Genomic DNA, 19,580 nt, shown 5'->3' with positions numbered 1-19,580 from the left:
ATTAAGTGAGATGTTGTTATGGCAGCCTTAAAAGAACAAGAGTAATAATTAAAAGACAAAATAAGCATTTACTAAAAACATTTTATATAAAAAGTATGTACAAAAATTACAATTTTTTTATCGAAAAGTTAGTGTTATTGCAGCTGCACACGCACAATGAACACAAAGAACTATTTGCTACATTTACCGTTGAAAGTCAAGAGGGTAACGAGGCTGGGGGAATGAGAGAGTGAATCCACACACAGAAATAGTAAAAACATCTATTTGTCTTCAAATGAGTCCTTGTCAGATATTGCTCGTTAGTTTTTCACCAGGCTGTGTGTCTTTGGATTACTGGGAAATAAAATACAATTATTCAGTCTACTCCCTGTTGTGCTACATATATTCTCCCAGAATGGAGTGACATAAAAATGTGTACATATGGAGAGGAAAAAGGTTGGAAATGCCTGGGAGCACTTCCTAAATAAAATTGGGCCCATTATTATATATCAAGTTGCAGAGACAAAGTGATGAAAAACATCTGTGTGTAGTAGATACTACTATCTGTCTTAAGTTACTGTCAGCTATGAATTTGTGCACAGCCCCTATGGCTTCTTCCCAATTCTTTTCCATCTGTGTCTCTCTGAGCTCTATAGACTTTTTCTTAATCATACGTATGGTTTTCACTTTTAGGCTACAACTAATATATCTGAAATTCTCTCACAGTTAAGAATTTTTTTAAAAAAAACAAGCACCTAAAATAACTGGACTTTGAAAAAACCCCATTATTTTATTTGTATGCTTGTAGTTGAGTATGTTGCTGAGGAGTTAAATAATATGAGCCTGATTCAGGAAATGAAGTCTATGGGACTACTCAGTTTGTAAAGTGAAGTACATATATAAGACTTTGAAGAATCAGGGACAGAAACTAGATCTGGAGGGAGCTGTTTAATGCAGTCTTGTACTACTCTTGTATTAAGTAAGAGCACTGTGTCAGCTGAATCAAAAATTAGAACTGGGAAGAAAATTTGGATAAAAGTTGTCTGGAAATAATTTTCTTTTGAAAATTTATTAAGCTAAAAACTGAACTCTGTAGTTTGAAAATTAGTCAGTTTTGTGAAAAATAAACACAGTATATCCTAATCGGATTGGATCAGATTATGCTGGCCTTCCTCTCACTGAATAATATCTAAGGGGTTGGTCCTGCCCCATGAAGTTTTTTGCACTGATCTGAATGGGAGCAGGGTCAAGTCCTTACTCCACAAACAATTTCATTGAAAATCAATGGACCAACTTGCAAAGTAAGACCTCGCTCGTGGAAACACCTACACTCAGGCTTAACTTTATGCACTAAGAGTACTTACAAGATTGGGACCTAAAGTATTATGTAATATGAGTAAGGGCAGCAAAATCTGGCCCACGCTTAACTAGATAGACCCGAAGTATCTACACCAGTGTAAATCAGGAGCAGTTCAATCAAAGTCAGTGGTGACCAGCGTGAAACTAGTGCAAATTCATACTGTATTCAAGATTAGGAAGCCACCAAATAAAGCTAAAAACTCTGTGGTCTGGACTTGGAGAATTCTTAGATAATGCTTCAAAGGACTAGCTGAGAAAAATATATAACGTATAGGAGACATGACTGCACCGCAAAGCCAGCTTCTCCAGTAAGCGCTGGAGCAATTCACAGAATTGGTTACTGTTGAAAATAACATATTTTCCTCCGCGTAGAAACAGGAAACACAGACTGGAATAATGGTTTCGAATCTCAACCTGCTTGTGCTTTTTTCTTCTCACCAGTCAAAACAAAGAGATTGCTGTCAGTTCTTTTCTTGCTGTTCACAGGTAAGGTAACTAGAGTGACTGGCGTGCCTACCTTTCTGATGTATATAGACAAGGCAAGTGAGGCGACTGACGCACATTCATTCCCTGTTTGCCATCAAGAAGGTAGTAGGGTGAAGGGTACACCTGTCTTTCCTGTAAGCCATGGACAAAGTAAGGCCGTTTGCCGACTTTCTTCATTTTATGACTCCTGAGGCAAGCTTATTATATCAAAAAATATAGGGCCAAATTCTCTACTGGCTTAATTCTGTTTATTTTGATTTACATCTGCAGAGAATTTGGTCCATATGACTTCCTTGCCCCACTTGCCTTTCACTCCCTCTTTCTTTCAGAAATATATGGTCTTTCCTGGGCTAGATCTGTAGCTGGTGTAAATTGGTGCAGCTCCACTAAAGTCACTGGAATGGTGCTGACTGTTGTACGCTACCCGAAGATCTGGCTCTCCTGCCTATTTCTTAACAGAACTTTAACTTTTGAAAACCAGTTCTAATCTTACAGCTAACCAATCTAATATTCAGTCCAGGTAGAAAAATAAATGCTATGTCGTCCCCACGCAACCCTGCAAATAAAACAAAAATCTAAACAGTATTAGCTAAAATCAGCCCATGCTGAAGCAGAGATAGTCACGTATCCTCTCCAGGAATGAGAATGTTCTCCTTCAAATCCAAGCTAATTATTCTGCATCACATCATGTTCCATGGCATCAAGCCAATCAACATGAAAGAACCACGTCATGTCATGCTTGATGTGAGACAAATAATGTAGTCCTCTGAATGCAACATTTAAAGGAAAACACTTGGGTTCTGGATCAAATTTTCAGTAAGTATAGAGTGAATCCATATTTGAACATGCTGTAAGTGTGGTGAAATCTCTGCAGTACAATGTTAGTCAACTAAGCAGGGATTATCAAAATGTACTGGGAACTCAGAGTATTGACTTACTGATTTCAATGGCTCTGCTGTGCCACTTCATTTTTCTGTCATCTATGCAACATCCAAATGAAGACAAAAATAACCAGGCTGTGATCCCAGGCAGCACTTAAGCACATGTTTAACTTTAAGCACATGAGTATCCCATTGATTTCAAATGGAGTACTTGCATGTCAAAGTTAAGTATAGGTTTCAGAGTAGCAGCCGTGTTAGTCTGTATTCGCAAAGAGAAAAGAAGGACTTGTGGCACCTTAGAGGCTGACAAATTTATTTGAGCATAAGCTTTCGTGAGCTGTAGCTCACTTCATCGGATGCATTCAGTGGAAAATAAAGTTAAGTATGTGCTTAAATGCTACTGTAGTTTAATTGTTTGCTAGCCTTTCATTTTAGGAAATCTAAGATTCAAACATAGGGCCTGATCCTGCAAACCTTATTCTCAAGAGTGTAGTCCAACTGGCATCAGAGGGACTTCTGCTCATGTAAAGATTACTCACGGGAGAAAGAGTCAGCAGGATAGGGTCCAAAGTGTCGTTCATGATAAAATCCATTTTCCAGCCTCAATCGAATCCCCTCTACAAGTCGATTGTCTCCATCTTGTCCCTATGCAAATCCACCGTTCCTGCAGAGGGACTGCCACAAATGAGGTTTTGAGATGCTTTGGTAGAGTGGCATGAGGAACCTTGGATAGTGCCTGCCTGCACTTGATCCGGTCCTAGCCAAAGCTATTCATCTTTGACACGTTAAAATCCAGGCAAGCCCTAGACCACTAGCATGTTTCGGGATCTGCTGTGCTGTTATACAAGGCACAGTCATATGCAGCTGCAGCCACCTGCTGCTCTTCCATATTATGATCTGTTGCGATCATTTCTCAGAGCAATGAAACCTTTCACAGGATGAATTCACAGTTGGGATTCTTGGGTTGTCACTGTTGCTTTGAAGTCACTGTATTGTCACAGTGGCTTCCTCCCCTCTCTGCCACCTTAGATTACAGAATTAAAAAAATGATTTCCTTTGGGAGTCTGGTTTTCTGTTAATCATTTAGCTGATCAAAAAGGCTCCAAAAAAACTTGCTTCTTTGTCCATGTCAACCATGTCCTCATTACTGACAGAGACAAAAATCCTATCATCCCTTTTCAGCTGAAATACTCCACCTTGATATATGGAATAAAGTCCATATTCTGCCTTTTTAGACCAGCAGCTAGTTCTTGCACTTTTCATGAGCAGGATAGGCTCTGGATATGTTGTCAGTTTGTAAACATACTGGACCATTTGCTTAGGGTTTCTGATTTGTGCTAATAGATCTGATTCTGAATCCTCGTTCTCAGGTTCACGGAATCGAAAGTAAGTTTGAGAGTAGATGTAATAAAACCCTGTTCTGGGTATGATTAACTCCCCATTTTTCAACTCCACATTATAGAGGAATGAATGGTCTTTCCTTGAGGGTTCCCAGGTATTTATTTTCTGCCCAACACCTCTTCTGGATGAGAAATCTATTCGAGGGGGAAAAAAATAGATAAGAATATAGAGCTAAATAATGCTGTGTGCAACAAAGTCCACTGTCTCTTAGCTGATGTGACTGTTTTTCAAAAACTAAATAAGAGCAATGGGCCAGATCCTGCTTCAGATGGCCCAACCTCTCTTAAAAGGTATGTCTTCACTTGCTGGTAGATCAGCACTGCTGCAATCGATGCGATGGGAGAGCACTTGAGTACTCCACCGCCTTGAGAAGTGTAAGGGAAGTAATAGTCTGTTCTATTTTTTTATGATGTGCCTTTCACCATAGCTTCTAGGCCCTTATACACATATCTTTCTCCAAAAAGACACTGCAAAGGGGATAGACAAAGTTAGGAAGAGGGAATTTTAATTAAAAAAAACAACTAAAGATATAAAAGGAAGGTGCACCATAGATCCCAAGTTGAATGGGGTTGATACTACAACCAGAGTGAGCTGAAGAATTATTCTGACCAAAACCAGAAAATCTTTTATTTTTTTTAAAACCTTCCCTGTTTTCTGGCCAAAAAATGTCATTAAGTCCCTGAGAAACAAGCAGAAAAGGGTGCCTAGAATAATCAGCAGTCAATATTCATTTCTGGAAAATTGCAAAGCACACACATTCAGTGATCTTTCCCTAGTTGGTATCCGTTTTCTTCCTTTATCAATATAGCAAAATATCTTACTTGATGTGGATAGAGAGCTCTTCTTATTGCGGCTTCCAGTTAAGTGAGCTGCTATTCTGTGTCCATGGTGCTGAGATCCCTGTTCTTCAGTTCCTGGAAGAGTTAGAAAAATTTCAGTTACATGAAGATGAGAAATAACCAAACAACAAAGCCATTGTTATCTCCATGGAAATATGTGACTGTCTAATTACTAAATTGACAGTATTTGAGGATTTATGTGTTTGTCAAAATATTTTATTTGACCAAGTCAATGAGAGATTGAAGTGTAATGGTTGATATGGTCAAAATTTCTCAGAACTTCCCATACTCTCTTTGAAATGCCTTTTTAAGCCTTCTATATGTCGTGTCCCTCCTCTCCCCCCACAAAAAAAAACAGTGCCCAAACACCCTATACTAAAAATAAGTATGTGCTCCTGGAAAGGCTAAATATCTTTTAAGGACAAATTCTGTAGTCTTTACTCAAGCAAAATTTCCTCTGACTTCTTGAGCCAGAATGCTTCCTGATAGTCCTCCTGGGGTGTAAGGCCCTGCATCAGTTTCAGAGGAGAGCTGTGCCCAATCCTTAATTAATATAGCTGCACAACAACAAAGTACTATTTGTTCTCTGAAGCACAGAGAGGTTAAATAAATAGCATAAAATCCCTGAATCAGAGACAAGAACAGAAGCCAGGCGCTTTTCCTGAAACCTGGTTCCATGTTCTAATACCTTGACCACATTTTCTGACAGCTTAATATGGCTCTTAAAATAATACCAACAGCTACTCATTTCCCATGCTTTGCTGCAGAAGAACTGGACAACTGAGTAAGAAATTAGGAACTATTCTCTACAACTGGAAAACATGTATGGAACCACTGCACATCTGCTACCATCACAGTTTTTCTTTTTTATGTGCTAAATAAATGTGTTACATTAAAAATACCTTTCACCGCAGATGAAATGTTTTCCTCATAGTTTCTTGATATCATCTGCAAACACACGTAAAGAAAACCGTTTTCTTTCTGGGAAATCAGTAGAGCAGTGACAAAGATGCCAGAAACACAACTATTCCACATACTCTTATATGCCACATAACTGAGCAAACTCCAACATTTGACCATCAAGCAAATTTTATTTCTATTTGTAAATAAAGGCGGACATCAAAAGGAAACTGTATCATTAATTTCTCACAGCAAACTGTTTTGCAATAATTTTAAATATCTGGGGCCAAATTGCAACGGAGCTCATCCAATTGAGTGTTAAAGTTCTTTGGAAAATCTGGCACTCAGTAAGAGGAAATATAGAGTTCATGGCATCAGATTCTGCTTGCAATTACTCCAATGTGGATCTGGAGTAATTTGGTTGTGGAGTAATTCACTGGGGATACTCCAGATTAACCCTGGTACAACAGGGGTGAATTAGATCCAGTGGTCTTCACTAGGAGCCCCCTGGAGTCAGTGGCAAAACTATTGATATATAAATAACAGCAAGAATATACACACAGCCACTTTCAGGGCTAACACTTTAGTCATTCGGGGTGTGAAAAAACACACCCCTGAGCGACAAAAGTTTTAGCACTGAAAATGCCAGTATAGACAGTGCTTTACATGGCTTCCGGCGATAAAGCTACCACCCCTCATTCAGGGTGGTTATTTTTGATCACCGGGAGAGCTCTCCCCCGGCGATAAAACGTGACTACGCTGCCCATGTCACGGTGCTACCTCAGCCATGCTGTAACATGGACAGTGTAGGCATACCCTTCGGTACTGTAGTAAATCTCATACCTTGCTCTCAGTCAGTCTATCACAAAACTTACATTCAATATCTTGGACTAAGACTCTTGTGAAAATTTCCTGGCTTTCTTGAGGTTTTAATCAGATCCCACCTTATTTTCATGTAATTTTGATGTTTATTAAGCAAAAATCTTTTGTCACTTGAAGCCATCACTATTTCTCCAGTGTAACTCATGGTTCCAGCCTCATGGGAAGGGTATTTTGAATACACTGAAATAGCAATACAGTTTCCATTGAGCCATGATGGCTCCTCAATTGTAATATCACCATGAGAACAACAAAATCATTGTCATCTCCATGGAAATGTAAGAGACACTGCCATTATCCAAGGAATACTGAGGTTACAGAATGTAATGGCTCTGGATTTCTTGATCTGCATTTCATTGACCCAAAAGGTTTCTTTCTAGCATAGTGTTTATATGGATTTTGGAAACAGCTACTATATGCATATGCAGCGGTTGCTTCTCTAGGAAACAGTCTGAATCCTAAGTGTCTTTCCAGTGGTAGCAATGTTTACAAGTTGTTGTGCAGACAGGGTGACGGGCCTTTTTCCAACTATGTTGTATAACTGCAGGACTGCACTGGTGCAAAAAAAAAAATATTTATGAATTTTCCCCATTGCAGAAACCTACTAAGTTAATATAGTGAGCCAAATTCTGCTCTCAGTTATACCACTGACATTTGGAGTAACTCTGTGGACTTCAGTTTGGGCCAATATTTTATTTAAAACAGACCTCCAGTGCATCATCATATAATAACTAAATCAATATTAATTTACTAGATCAGTATTTCTCATCCTTTTCAATTTGGCAACCCCTTATTCAAAGTAAAACTTCTTCACAATTACATTTGTGTTAAAAGTAAGAGTAAAAAAAAAGTATCAATGATAAGCATATATAATTTATTAGTGTGTGTGTGTATTTTAAAAGGCTGACACAGAATACCTGAACTGAATTGCAATTTGACCACTAACATGCAAGGAAACAGTTTGGGATTTGTGTTTTATTTCACTAGTTGGAGCTTAACTCTCTGAATCATCTGGATTGTTATAACCAAGCTCCACTGTTTAGTCTGTGTGAAAGTTCCAAAGTACCTTTTTAATTAACTTTCCTAGTTGCCACTTCACTTGCCAGCAGGGGTCACTCTCTCTTTCTTCATTTTCATTTAGATCCACATGTCTTATGAAAGTTCCGAGATCTTCCCCAGTGAGACAAGCAATGCCGCTCTTGGAATATGTGTCCTGGAGCTGTGGTAGAAGGCAATAAACTAGTTAATTCACTTAACGTGCAGATATATGATGTATTTCTAAAACTCCTGTGTTTAGGAAAACCCTTTCTGTTCTAAGTAACACCAATATGCTACAGCAAGTAATGATTTTATAAAGGAGAGTTAATCCTGTCTTTATATATTTATTTAGTTACAACCAGATACCTGATATGCAAGAATACACTTACATTTTTATCTCTCTGGTCATAAAGTGAACATTCAGAACTCAGCTGAATAAGTTTATGCATTTGCAATATCTACGTCACTAATGCTGAGAATTATTTTATCAGCTCTAACACTGTTAGAATTTAGTTCCTTTACACAAGGGATCTTCCTACACTGAGGACTGAAGATAAGCCTGAAAATCAGCTGACACTGCTGCCCCACTAACACTGAATATGAGCCCGCACATCAGCCACTAACCCACTCCCCATGTCTGCACTTTGGACAAATTCCACCCCAGATTCAAATCTTGCAGCTTGGGGCATTTTCTATAATGGAAGGGGGCTAGAAGACCACATTCCAAACCCCTTCCCTATGAATTTTGAGGAAGCAGGCACTCGGATCTGATTCCACATCTCAGTCTTGTGACTTGGGCCCTTCTCTACATCATTCAGCTATCTAAAGAGATCATTCCTTCTTCTGAGGTGTAAAGAGAGAGTGAAATCAGGGCCCCACTCAAGTCAATGGCAAAAGTCCCAACGTCTTCACTGTGGTCAGGAATAACTTTCCTAGGTATAGTTTAAAAGTAGTAGTTTCAATAGTTTAAAATAATAAAGAATAGAGTGAACAACAAAACCCTTCCTCAAGCTCTGCTGCTTCTGCAGGGGATAATAATAACCCATTATCAAAACTGAAGCTGGCATTTGTTGCTTAATGCAAGAACACAGTAACCTAAGCAGCCTAGAGAGAACTCCTGTAAATTTACAGAACTCAGTGATTCATCATCATCATCATCCACAACCCCTGTTAAAACCTGTATGCCAGTAAAGTTTGGAAAGGAAAGAAACCAGTGAACATACAAAGCATTCAGACGGGCTTCTTCTTCTTGATTTAATAGTTTAACTTCAACCATTCCTATCTTAAAGGATTTTTTTGTTTGTTTGTTTGTTTGTTAATTTGCTGCCTCTGGATGTTAATTTACTTAACATGTCACAGTTTCAACTATCCTTCAAGCTTGGAACATTCAGCATCAGAGAACCAGGAGGACTGTTCTTGACCCCTCCCCCCACCATTCCCATCCTGTCCTGTCTGCTTGAAAACAAAGGAGGCAAGCCACAGATTTCCCGCTTTAGCAGGATGGAGAGAATTCACCCATCTGACCCTACAAATCTGACCTCACTTAACCTGAAGCTCCTGACCTTTGTGCAGCAGCATCTACAGAGCATTCCCTTATGTTTAAAAATACTACCGTATTCTATAATCATTGATGCAAAATGCTCTGACTGACAGGAGTATCCCTACAGGCTTCTGGATCATTACTGCAGAATAGGGTAGTATTATTAATATAAGATTTCTTACTTTGGGAACGTTACTTAAATTGATGGAAATAAGCTATACAGATATAAGCACCTTTATACTAGTGCAACTGCATCCATGCTAAGGGATTGGTTTTTAAACCAATTTAATTAAATTGGTACCAAACTTGTGTGTAGACCAGCCCTTACCAAAGCACTCTCCTACCAGATCTAGGGACCAGGAAAGGAGAGGGCACTTCAAAACTTTGCTCTTCAACCTGGAAGCAAACAGTACTGCTTTTTGCTTACTTGTCACACACCTAGCCCCTGAGAAAACTTTACTGTACTAGTACCTGGCATTGCTGCAGCAACTTGCACCCACAGAGTTTAATGCACTCTGCAAACACGAATGTGGCAGGGAAGTATTAATATTCGCATTTTAGAGGTTAAGGAAATGGAGGCACAGGACGTTATGAGGCTTAATCAAATGATATTTGTACAGCACTTTGAGATCCATTGAGGGAAGGTGTCACAGAAATGTTAAATGGAGCATTATTAGTGAAATATTTCTACAAGGTCATCCATTATCTAAGGGCAACATCTGGATTATGCTTTTAAAGTCAATGAAGTCTATTTTCTTCACTGTCCTATATCCTGGATGTGTAATCAACTCTACCGTGCATCCTAAGTCTGTCACTGCTTTTCAACACTCCCCTCCCATAAGCCAAACTAGGCTGTTCAAAAAGCTTTATCCATTTTAGGAACAACAGATGGTTACATTTAGCTAATCAGATGACTATCCATGTAGACTGAGAAAAATTACCTAGCATTAAATAAGATTTTTAATTTGTACTGACAGCTGAAAGGATCTGACACCTGGCTAGTGATGACTATTTGACAGAAGTCTCAAAATACAGATACTATGAAACGGCAAAAAGAAGGGAAAAGAGGGACCAGGCTCACTAATAAATATCACTAATCATAACCCACATGTACAATAAAGGTAACAAACTGTATTTACAGTTCTAATATAGCAGTGCCTTACATCTGTGTGTAGGAGAACAAAAAGGACATGTAATAGAGACACCATGTAATATAATTATGCAGATACCTAGGCTATTTTCAGCCCAACAGAAATTCCCTTCAAGGTGAGGGGAGCTCGCCTTCACACCACAAAGGGGTTAGTTATTCTCCTGCAATCATAAGAGCTATATCTGAGGTACAAATTGTTGGAGGTGGTTTATTTGGGCTAGTAGAGTACCCTTTCAAAAGTTCAAACCATACCTATTTGGAGGAAAAGCAACTAGGTGAAGGTGCTGTGTTTACTAATTGCTCATGTTCAAAAGTTTGATAACAAAGAACTTTGAACCAAGTATATGAGGGTTGGAACAACTTTGGGTACTCACCAGAACAGTGTAACCTATTTTCTTAAGACAAATGTGATGTTTCTGTAAATCCTTAATCTCACCAGATATGAAGCTATCAGAGCAACAAACTCAGCAGACAGGTCCCCAGTTTTATCCACTCAGGAAGTCTGGTACGGATTGTAGAATGGTGCAAATCATCAGATAAGAATTTCCCAAACCATCTGATTGAGCCATCTCAAAAGAAGCTGTGAGTAGAGTACTACTAAATTTTGCAGGTGGTAAATTCAAGGGTTGCAATAATATTTTATATTTATACAGCACCTTTAAAATACAAGGATCTCAAAACCCTACAGAAATGATAGACGTAGAATGCTGCTTGAGTGTAGCCACCTCTGGAGTTAGGGAGAGCACCCAGATGGGACAGCACAGTATAGTAGAGATGGCAGGATAGGAAACGTGGATGGACAAACCCACTACCCCTGCAGAACTGCCCTGGGGTCATGAATGTCCATAGAGGACCCTGGTTTTTAAAGTCTTGTGCCAAAGTCAACCCGCCCAACATTGCGTGGAACTTCGATTACCTACTTAAGAAAAGGTAAATGGCTGAGCTGATGCTTCCAGGATATGAACCTTTGGTTGCAGGGAGTGCAAAACACAGCCCACTACACAGACATTCCCCCAGCTCTCCGCGTGGGGGGCAAGGATCAGCTTGTGGTCGGCCTGAGATTCTATCAGGATTAGTCACTGTCTGAAAGCGAAGTATTGCCGTTGGGGTTGTTTTTAAGCCTGGGTGATTATTCGGGTGAGAAAGCTGACTCCCCTTCTAGCCCCGAGCACTACCCGTGTCCAACCGGAGCGAGGAAAGAGCAACTTTGGAACATTAACGAAAAGCACCTTTCTGCTTCGGCGGGGAAATAGAAATATACGGTGAGTTTTAAAAAACTTCTCTTTTCGTGGCCTTTGTATTCCGCACACAGCGCAAACAAGCCCCGCCAAGCAGCAAAACAAGCCCACCCAGCCTAACCCATTTCTCCCACAATGAAAGCAAAAGCTCTGAATCGCTAAGGCTTTCCTGCTAAAATAAACATTGCCAAACTACCGTTCACCTAGGGCCCAGTCCTGCTCCCTGTAAACGCTGGGGGTGTTGCCACTGCCGTCAGCGGGAATAGGATCACTCGTGCATGAGCCCCTCCAACCTTCCTTTGAACAGGACAAGGGGCATACCCGACGCATCCCGCCCCACCCCCGAACAGATCTGCAGCGAGAGCGAGACAGGGAGAGAAGGAGGCCAAATCAGCCTGCAGATGGAGCCGCGCTGGATCCGACCCCCTGGCTCACCGCCGTGGTACGCACCTGTTTCAGCTCATTAGTGAAGTAAAGGAAAGTCACCGCCACGCAAATGGATTGCAGCAGCACAGCGGAGATCAGCACGAGCCCACAGGTCTGGCCGGCGCTGGGGCCAGCCGTCGGCAGCATCATGGTGGCTGTGCGCGCACAGGGAAGACCCACAAGACTGGGAGAGCCAGCAAGGCAAGGGCGGTTGTTATTGTTGGCTTTGTTTGAGGTGGAGCTCTTCCTGGTTGAGCAGGGCTGTAGACTTTGTCTCTCGTCCACCCCCCTTAGAGGATTTCCCTGCTGGCTGCTCTCCAGGAAATAGGGAGGGGGGAGGGGAAGAGGGGAGACGGCACAACAACAACAATCCTAAAGTCTGCACATGAAAAAAGTACAGCCACAAAAATCCAGCTTTCGTGTTTGCAAAACCGGTCTGTCCTTGAGCTCTGCTTTCTTTGCTGTATAGGCAATGCTGCTGGAAAACAGACTGGGGGGTGAATATCATTTAAATAGCTTGTGAATAGCTACGCCTTTGAGCAACCCTTTCTTTGTTCCTTGTAAAGCTATAATTTCTGCCACATGCTAATACAGAGCCTGATTCGCTTGGCTCACCAGTTTTACACCTGCCTAACCCCATTGAGTTCAATGGAGTTGTGCCAGATTTACATCAGAGGGAGTGAGGTCAGAATTAGACTCTTAGGTGTATTGAAAATGCAATAAAAAAGCAACACCAAGATGCTGTTCTCCTCCATGTTGCAAGGCCAAATCCCCTCTTCCCCCTCCCTTCAAAAAAAAACCACAGGGTAGGTTGGAAAAAGAAGGTACTGAAAAAAGGTCCTTCACGGAAGGGGAGCAGCAGTGGTTCTCAGCTGCCTGGCAGCCTCTGCTGGCAGTATGATCTGGGGACAGGGCTGAGGGGAAATGGATGTGGGGGAGGGTAAGGGCCCTTCACAGCATCATTCTACCTTCAACCTGCAGAGAGTGTGCAGTGTAAGATATTGCTGACTTTGCCCTCCTGAACTTACCCTGGGTTTCCCCTCCTCACATTGGACTATTCTTTGAGGGGCATTTTTGGGCAGCTGCCATTAGAGAGCCATTGGAACATGACTCCTAAGAAACTGGGCTTCTGTGCAAATGCCCAAGCCATAAGCTCTGAATTCCACAAGATTTCTTGGAGCTTCAAGAAGATGAAGACCTCTTGAAAGAACAGTATGTAGGAATTGACATGTGGAATTGACATTCATGGAGATTCCTGGCCTTACTGAGGTTCTCCTGTAAGATAGCCTTTACCTGTAGCGTTGACTGGCACCTTAAAGACTAATGGATTTATTTGGGCATAAGCTTTTGTGGGTAAAAAACCCACTTCTTCAGATGTCTTCTTATGCCCAAATAAATCCGTTAGTCTTTAAGGTGCCACCGGATTCCTCATTGTTTTTGTGGATACAGACTAACACGGCTACCCCTCTGATACCTGTAGAGTTGGTGATTCCAGTCAGCTTGCTGGTGGATTGAGACCACCCCACTGGCTATTAGTTCCCTCCCAAATCAGTCTTGCCTGCCCCAAGCAATTTTGATTCTTTTCATGTGCTGCCTGCTTTTTGAGCCTTTAGCTTTCCTTTGTCCACAACCGTGAGAGCCAAGCAGGAGATTTTCAAAAGCCCCTCAGCAATTTAGGATCACAAGACTCACTGACTTTCAGTAGGATTTGTATTTAAGGGATTTAGGCACTTTAGAAAATCTCCAGTCTAGAAACTCTTCACTTTTTATATGAAATATGAGATTCTTACATAATCACCTGACTCCAGAATCTGGGGCTTTAAGAGCAACATCAAATATCATGAGACTTATGATAAATGAAAGTTGACAGCACTGCCTCCCTTCTTCATTTCCTCCCGACACTCCTCCATCCCTGCCTTGCTGGCAGGCTCAGTAGAGAAGACTCCCCTTCTACCACTAAAGTTGGTTCCTTCAGGTCCGGGTTTTGGTACTTTGGCTGAGTTCTGTGGGCAAGCTGATATGGCTATTGTGACTATTCGCACTCTAGTCTCCAGGGCTGTCCCTCACAAGCACTAAATTCACTTTAAAAAGATAAAACAAAACACGATTTCCAAGAGCTTTTGTTTATATGTGTTTACCAAAGCATCTGCTGCTACTAGTTCTCTCATAGATGATGGAGCCACCATAGTCTGTGTGTGGAGGGGTGTGTGTGGGGGGAAGCATGTCTTCTCTTTCCCCTCCAACTTCTCTATTTAAACTCTGAAAACTGTGTCTCTTCTACTCAGACTTTGTTCACACTAGCAAGTTGTACCTGTAGAGTTAAAGCAGTACAATTCCCCTTAGTGCGGATGCAGTTATTCTGATACGAAGGTGCTATAAAGAACTGCCTTAAGTCACCTTCGTACCAGTATAACTGCATCCGCACTAGGGACTGTAGCAGTATATGGGTAAAAAAAAAAAAAAAATCGCATCCCTAACTGACATAGTATAAAAACTATGTAGACCAGGCCTCAGAGGTACTGTAGCTTTGAGGAGGTGTGTGACAGACAGTGCCAATATGGATCTATTGACAATGCAGATGGTTGTGGTTTGAAATCCACAGCAAGACCTGAATTTACTTTATTTTGACATTTCAGAACTATATTAGGGTTAGAGACTGTCCTGTCAGACAGGTACCCCAATGACAACCTTATATTTGTTCAACACATGAGAGGCCTACAACACGGCCTTGGGCACCACCCTTTCTTCTTGACAGATTTAGCCAGTGAAGCTGTACCAGAGAAATTTCAGTAGTGGGGCAGGTCAAAACAGCTGAGAAAATTGTGTTAGGATGAACTTGCCAATAGGTGATTGGAAGCAAAAAGTCTGTGTGCTAAATGCTGTAGCATTCAGATTTTTATTGTATCTCCCTCTCCCCAATTTGGAAACTCCCATCCCATTTCCAGAGAAACAGGACTCTCTGCCCAAGGTTTACTGTCCAAATAGAGTGGAATCAAAAGTGAAAGTAGAATAGATTTCACAGAAAGTTATAAGGCGCGCCGGGTTAGGGATTCATTCTTCATCTTGCATTTTGGGCCCTTCTATGGCCTCCCAACAGACTTCCCCCAAATCTGCAAAGTTAATGGGACTAATCATATGAGTAGAGCTACTCATGCATGTGTCTGTTGGAACAAGGTCTTTAGACTGTACGGTGCCCCCAGTGTAGGGCCATGTCCTCCTATTGTTGTTCCTTATAAGCTCCATGCACATTTATGATGCTGAATAAGTGATAAATAATAACAGGAATAAATGGTACCCCCAGTGTCCTTATTTAAAACCAAATTAATAAAGTTCACATTGAAAAAGAAAGGTGTGAAAAAAGATAAATAACATTCAAAGGCTTTTCCCCAAAAAATGATGGTGTCACATTTCATTTTGAATTTCCAAATTTCACTAACAAAAAAGACCCCATAAAATTGTATGGGTTTTCACACTAAGGTAGGATAATTTGGGAGGAAAATCAGCCCATTTTCACTATAAAATAGACATATTTAAGAGGGAAAATTGCACTCATTTTAAAGTTTCCTGTTCTGAAATTAAAATATCTTTCTTACTGTACATTGCACAGGTGAAATGTACAATTTTGCAGGTTCTGAAGGTGAAAATGACCATTCTGTGGGAATTGCACACACACTGAAACTTCTGGATTACAACATGACCTCGAAGGAATTATACAAGCTTTCATATTCCATTTAGCTAAAAACCTGTTCTGCCCTTTTGCACACTGCAGGAGCTGAAGTAGCTCACTAGCAAAAGTAATGCATCTGATCAGCCTCTGCCTAGCTGCCAAGCAATCCCTCTGTCACCCCATAAAGCCTATTCATTGACCCATGCACGGGACTTTAATAAGGGATAAACTCACTCCCTGTCCCATGACAGGATAGTGGAAGAAACCTAGGTACATAAGATCTGCATTACTCACTACACCAAGAAAACATTCTAGCTCTGCACCTCCAATCACTCTTCCCTAGATGTCTGAGCAGTAGGAATCTTCAATACCTATGCAAATCTCTGTAAAACATGCTGAAGTGTCCCTGTTTCCCCACTGCAGTGATGGCAGGCACATTTTCAGCATCATGAGGGGCATGGAGGTTCAAGTCTAATGCTGCATTCATGAAGATGAACATCATTATTAATATTTATAATATATTATTTGATTTATTATTTGCAGTGCAGTAGCACAGAGGAGTCATGGACCATGGCCCCATTGTGCAGCTGCTGAAAAAAAGATGGTCTCTGACCTAAAGCACTTACAATCTACATACCTCCAAATGCCTAACTGGACAATATGAGCCACATGCAAATGAGGCAGACTATAGTAGATGTTCTTGCATATAGGGGCTCTCTACATTGCCACTTCTTCTTAGCGACAAGGGATGTCCTGGTTTCTCCATATGACTTTACCGTTGGTGCTATGGCTGGGGCAGAGGAATCCAGCCGATCTGGAAAAGGAAACAGCACTGTGCTGTGTTGTCATTTTCTAGCTTTTCACTTCTGGAAACCATGGTCCAAATGGAACCCCTAGCTCTTTGATCACAAGTGGAATGAATCATCCCCATTTGATGCCTCAGGGCTTGTTTATACTGGGAAAGTATACAACTAAAGGTGTGACATTAATGCGCACAAGTTAAAGTGAATTAAGCCTCCCTGTGGAGTCTCTCATTCAGGAGTAAAGTGGCTTTGGTTCTCAGTTGCTTACTCCTCCTCCAGGATTAGTCCTGGCTACAACTGGGTCTCTCTATTTAGAGGTGACACAATGAAATTCACACACTAAAACAAAGAGAAATGGGTGTTTAACTAGAACCAACTTCATGTTGTTTTAGTGGCCTGTGAACTCTTGATACCAACTGTCACAAATGGTCCAAGGCTTATCTCAGTGACAAGGTGAATGTGCACCTAGGGCTCAATTTTTAAGGCATTGCCCCAGTTTGGAGGCCTGATTCTTCCCTCACTTATGCAAATAACTGCATTGAACAGCACGATTCCTGGTTCCTTTTATGCTGGTGTGAGAGGCGAATCAGGCCCTGGGGGTAGCACATCCACACATGGGAAGCACAGCCATTACTACACCCTTGACGGAGGTAGCAGTGTGTGGTTTCCTCCATGGCCAGGCAGCTCTGATGGTCACTGGAGCCATCTTCCTGCCCTCCCTGAACCTTGTGCAGTCTTGTGTTCAGGTAAACACAAAAATTGTGATTTGGACCAGCCTTCGTATGGTGAGTGCAGGGTGCTATCAAAGGCTACTTGCATACACCCTTCCTATCTTTGTATATCTGCCTAGTGACACATCCCAGCCTGGCCCCTACTTAGCATTTAATGTAGACTGTAGGTTCCTTAGAGGAGGGTCAATGGACCAGATTCTGAGCTCACTTTTCACTGTTTTTTAACCATTGCAACTTCATTAGAATTATTCCTGATTTACTCTGGTGTAAGTGAGATCAGAAATGAGCTCTATTTGCCTGTAAAATACCCTGCTCACAGGGTATTTTATTATTATTTATTAATAATAATTAATAAATTTAAGCTTGGCCTGCCTCAGTATAGGTTGGATGAGTCAATCTTTTCAGGCTGGGCACAGCTTTATTTTAAATGCCCCCAGGATAGGATTTATTTCAGAAATATCAAAATGACCTCATCAAAATGTTGTTTCAAGAGCATCAAAACGCCTCATTTTGTCTTTATTGTTTCAATTATTTTATTATATTGTATTATGCAAAATGATAAAGATTAAATGAATGCTTTGACCTTATCAAAATGAAATAATGAAACATTTCAATATTTTTGACAAAATCAATATGTTCCCTAGAAACATTTCAATTTAATCAAATACAGATTTAATATTTTCAGATGAAAAACTGTCCTGTCAGAAAAGGAGTACTTGTGGCACCTTAGAGACTAACCAATTTATTTATTTATAAATAAATTGGTTAGTCTCTAAGGTGCCACAAGTACTCCTTTTCTTTTTGCGAATACAGACTAACACGGCTGTTCCTCTGAAACCTGTCCTGTCAGAAAATTTTCAACCAGCTCTATCAACTTTAACTAATAACTTACTTAGTGAGCAGAAATCTGTCAAAGTCAGATTCAAGACTCACTGAATTTGTCAGACCACTCTATTTATTAGCAAAGCGCTTTGCCAATGCACCCAGATATATGTGAGCCTTCTGCAAAAAGCTCAAGCCAACCCATTTATACAGACAAGCCAAAGCCAATCCAACATAGGAGACAAAAGGAAGCAGAAACTGACAAATATACATACACATCTTATTTGCATACTAATGTTTACCAATCTCCTAGCTCAGTAGGAGCTGTAAGTTAATGAGTTTGAGGACCCATTGTCTCACACTCCTTAATGTTTCTCTTCCTGACAACTACATTTCAACAAATCTTTCAAGCAGCATTTCTTTAATGAATTATAATTTCAATATAATTCATTCTACTTTCACAAATCCTAGAATAAGTAAACATGGGTGCAACTAACTATAGGCCCAAATGTGAAGTCCTCATTCAATAGGAGTGAAGTCCTGGTCCTACTGAAGTCAATTGGACTTTTGTCATTGACTTCAATGGAGCTAGAATTTCACCCTTTGTATTTAGTTCTTACTTAGATAAAACTTCTGTTCAGATAAGAACTTCAGAATTTAGCCCATTGTAAACAGAAATCACCATCCTCTTAAGCTGTAGCTGTGTTTCTCAGGGCTGTGAAAAATGTTGAGCCCTAAATGTCATGGTTAGGTTGAACTGGCCCCCGGTGCAGACGCAGCTAGGTTGACGGAAGAATTCTTCCGTCTACCTATCTGCCATCTCTCAGGCCATGTCTACACTATGAAAGTACTCCAATGTTACAGAAGTCGATTTTTGGGAACAGATTGTATAAAGTCGAGTGCATGCGTCCACACTAAGCCCATTAATTCGGCGGTGTGTGTCCACAGTACTGTGGCAAGCGTCAACATTCCGAGCGGTGCACTGTGGGTAGCTATCCCACAGTTCCCGCAGTCCCCGCTGCCCATTGGAATTCTGGGCTGAGCTCCCAGTGCCTGATGGGGCCAAAAATTTGTCACGGGTGGTTATGGGTAAATGTCGTCAGTCAACCCTCCCTCCCTCCGTGAAAGCAATGGCAGACAATCATTTTGCGCCCTTTTCCCTGGATTGCCCAAGCAGACACCATAGCATGGCAAGCATGGAGCCCGTTCAGCTCACTGCTGCAGTTATGACCATTGTAAACACCTTGCGCATTATCGTGCAGTTTATGCAGAACCAGCACCTGAAAAACCAGGCGAGGAGGCGACGGCAGCGCGATGATAAGAACATGAACACAGATTTCTCTAAAACCGCGGTCCCCAGCAATTTGGAGATCATGGTGTTACTGGGGCAGGCTCATGCCGTGGAACGCCAATTCTGGGCCTGGGAAACAAGCACAGAGTG

At 41.1% G+C, this 19,580-nt stretch overlaps 1 protein-coding gene and 1 long non-coding RNA gene across 5 annotated transcripts; one reads left to right on the top strand and one right to left on the bottom strand.

The window, feature by feature from the left end:
• Positions 1 to 67: 67 nt before the first annotated feature.
• Positions 68 to 12,425, bottom strand: TNFSF10 (TNF superfamily member 10). 3 transcript variants are annotated; one of them, XM_073359371.1, is made up of 5 exons: positions 12,141 to 12,415; positions 7,791 to 7,943; positions 5,848 to 5,893; positions 4,928 to 5,020; positions 68 to 4,240 (listed from the first exon to the last, which is right to left on the bottom strand). In XM_073359371.1, exons 1-5 carry the CDS (start codon positions 12,264 to 12,266, stop codon positions 3,789 to 3,791), a joined length of 870 nt encoding a protein of 289 aa, XP_073215472.1. In that variant the 5' UTR covers positions 12,267 to 12,415; the 3' UTR covers positions 68 to 3,788. The 3 variants fall into 3 exon arrangements, 2 of the variants coding, with proteins under 2 accessions (XP_073215472.1, XP_073215473.1); XR_012160730.1 differs by lacking the exon at positions 5,848 to 5,893 and having other exon boundaries at positions 4,155 to 4,240; positions 12,141 to 12,422; XM_073359372.1 differs by lacking the exons at positions 68 to 4,240; positions 5,848 to 5,893 and having other exon boundaries at positions 4,888 to 5,020; positions 12,141 to 12,425.
• Positions 11,428 to 18,014, top strand: LOC140917165 (uncharacterized). Of its 2 annotated transcripts, XR_012160732.1 has the most exons (3): positions 11,452 to 11,714; positions 11,998 to 12,317; positions 15,724 to 18,014. It is a non-coding gene; the product is annotated as an uncharacterized lncRNA (long non-coding RNA). The 2 variants fall into 2 exon arrangements; XR_012160731.1 differs by lacking the exon at positions 15,724 to 18,014 and having other exon boundaries at positions 11,428 to 11,714; positions 11,998 to 14,232.
• Positions 18,015 to 19,580: the final 1,566 nt, after the last annotated feature.

The sequence above is a fragment of the Lepidochelys kempii genome, chromosome 9 (genome assembly GCF_965140265.1).
Source record: "Lepidochelys kempii isolate rLepKem1 chromosome 9, rLepKem1.hap2, whole genome shotgun sequence".
In the NCBI taxonomy this organism is placed as follows: Eukaryota; Metazoa; Chordata; order Testudines; family Cheloniidae; genus Lepidochelys; species Lepidochelys kempii.
This window is presented reverse-complemented; position numbering and strand designations above follow the sequence as displayed.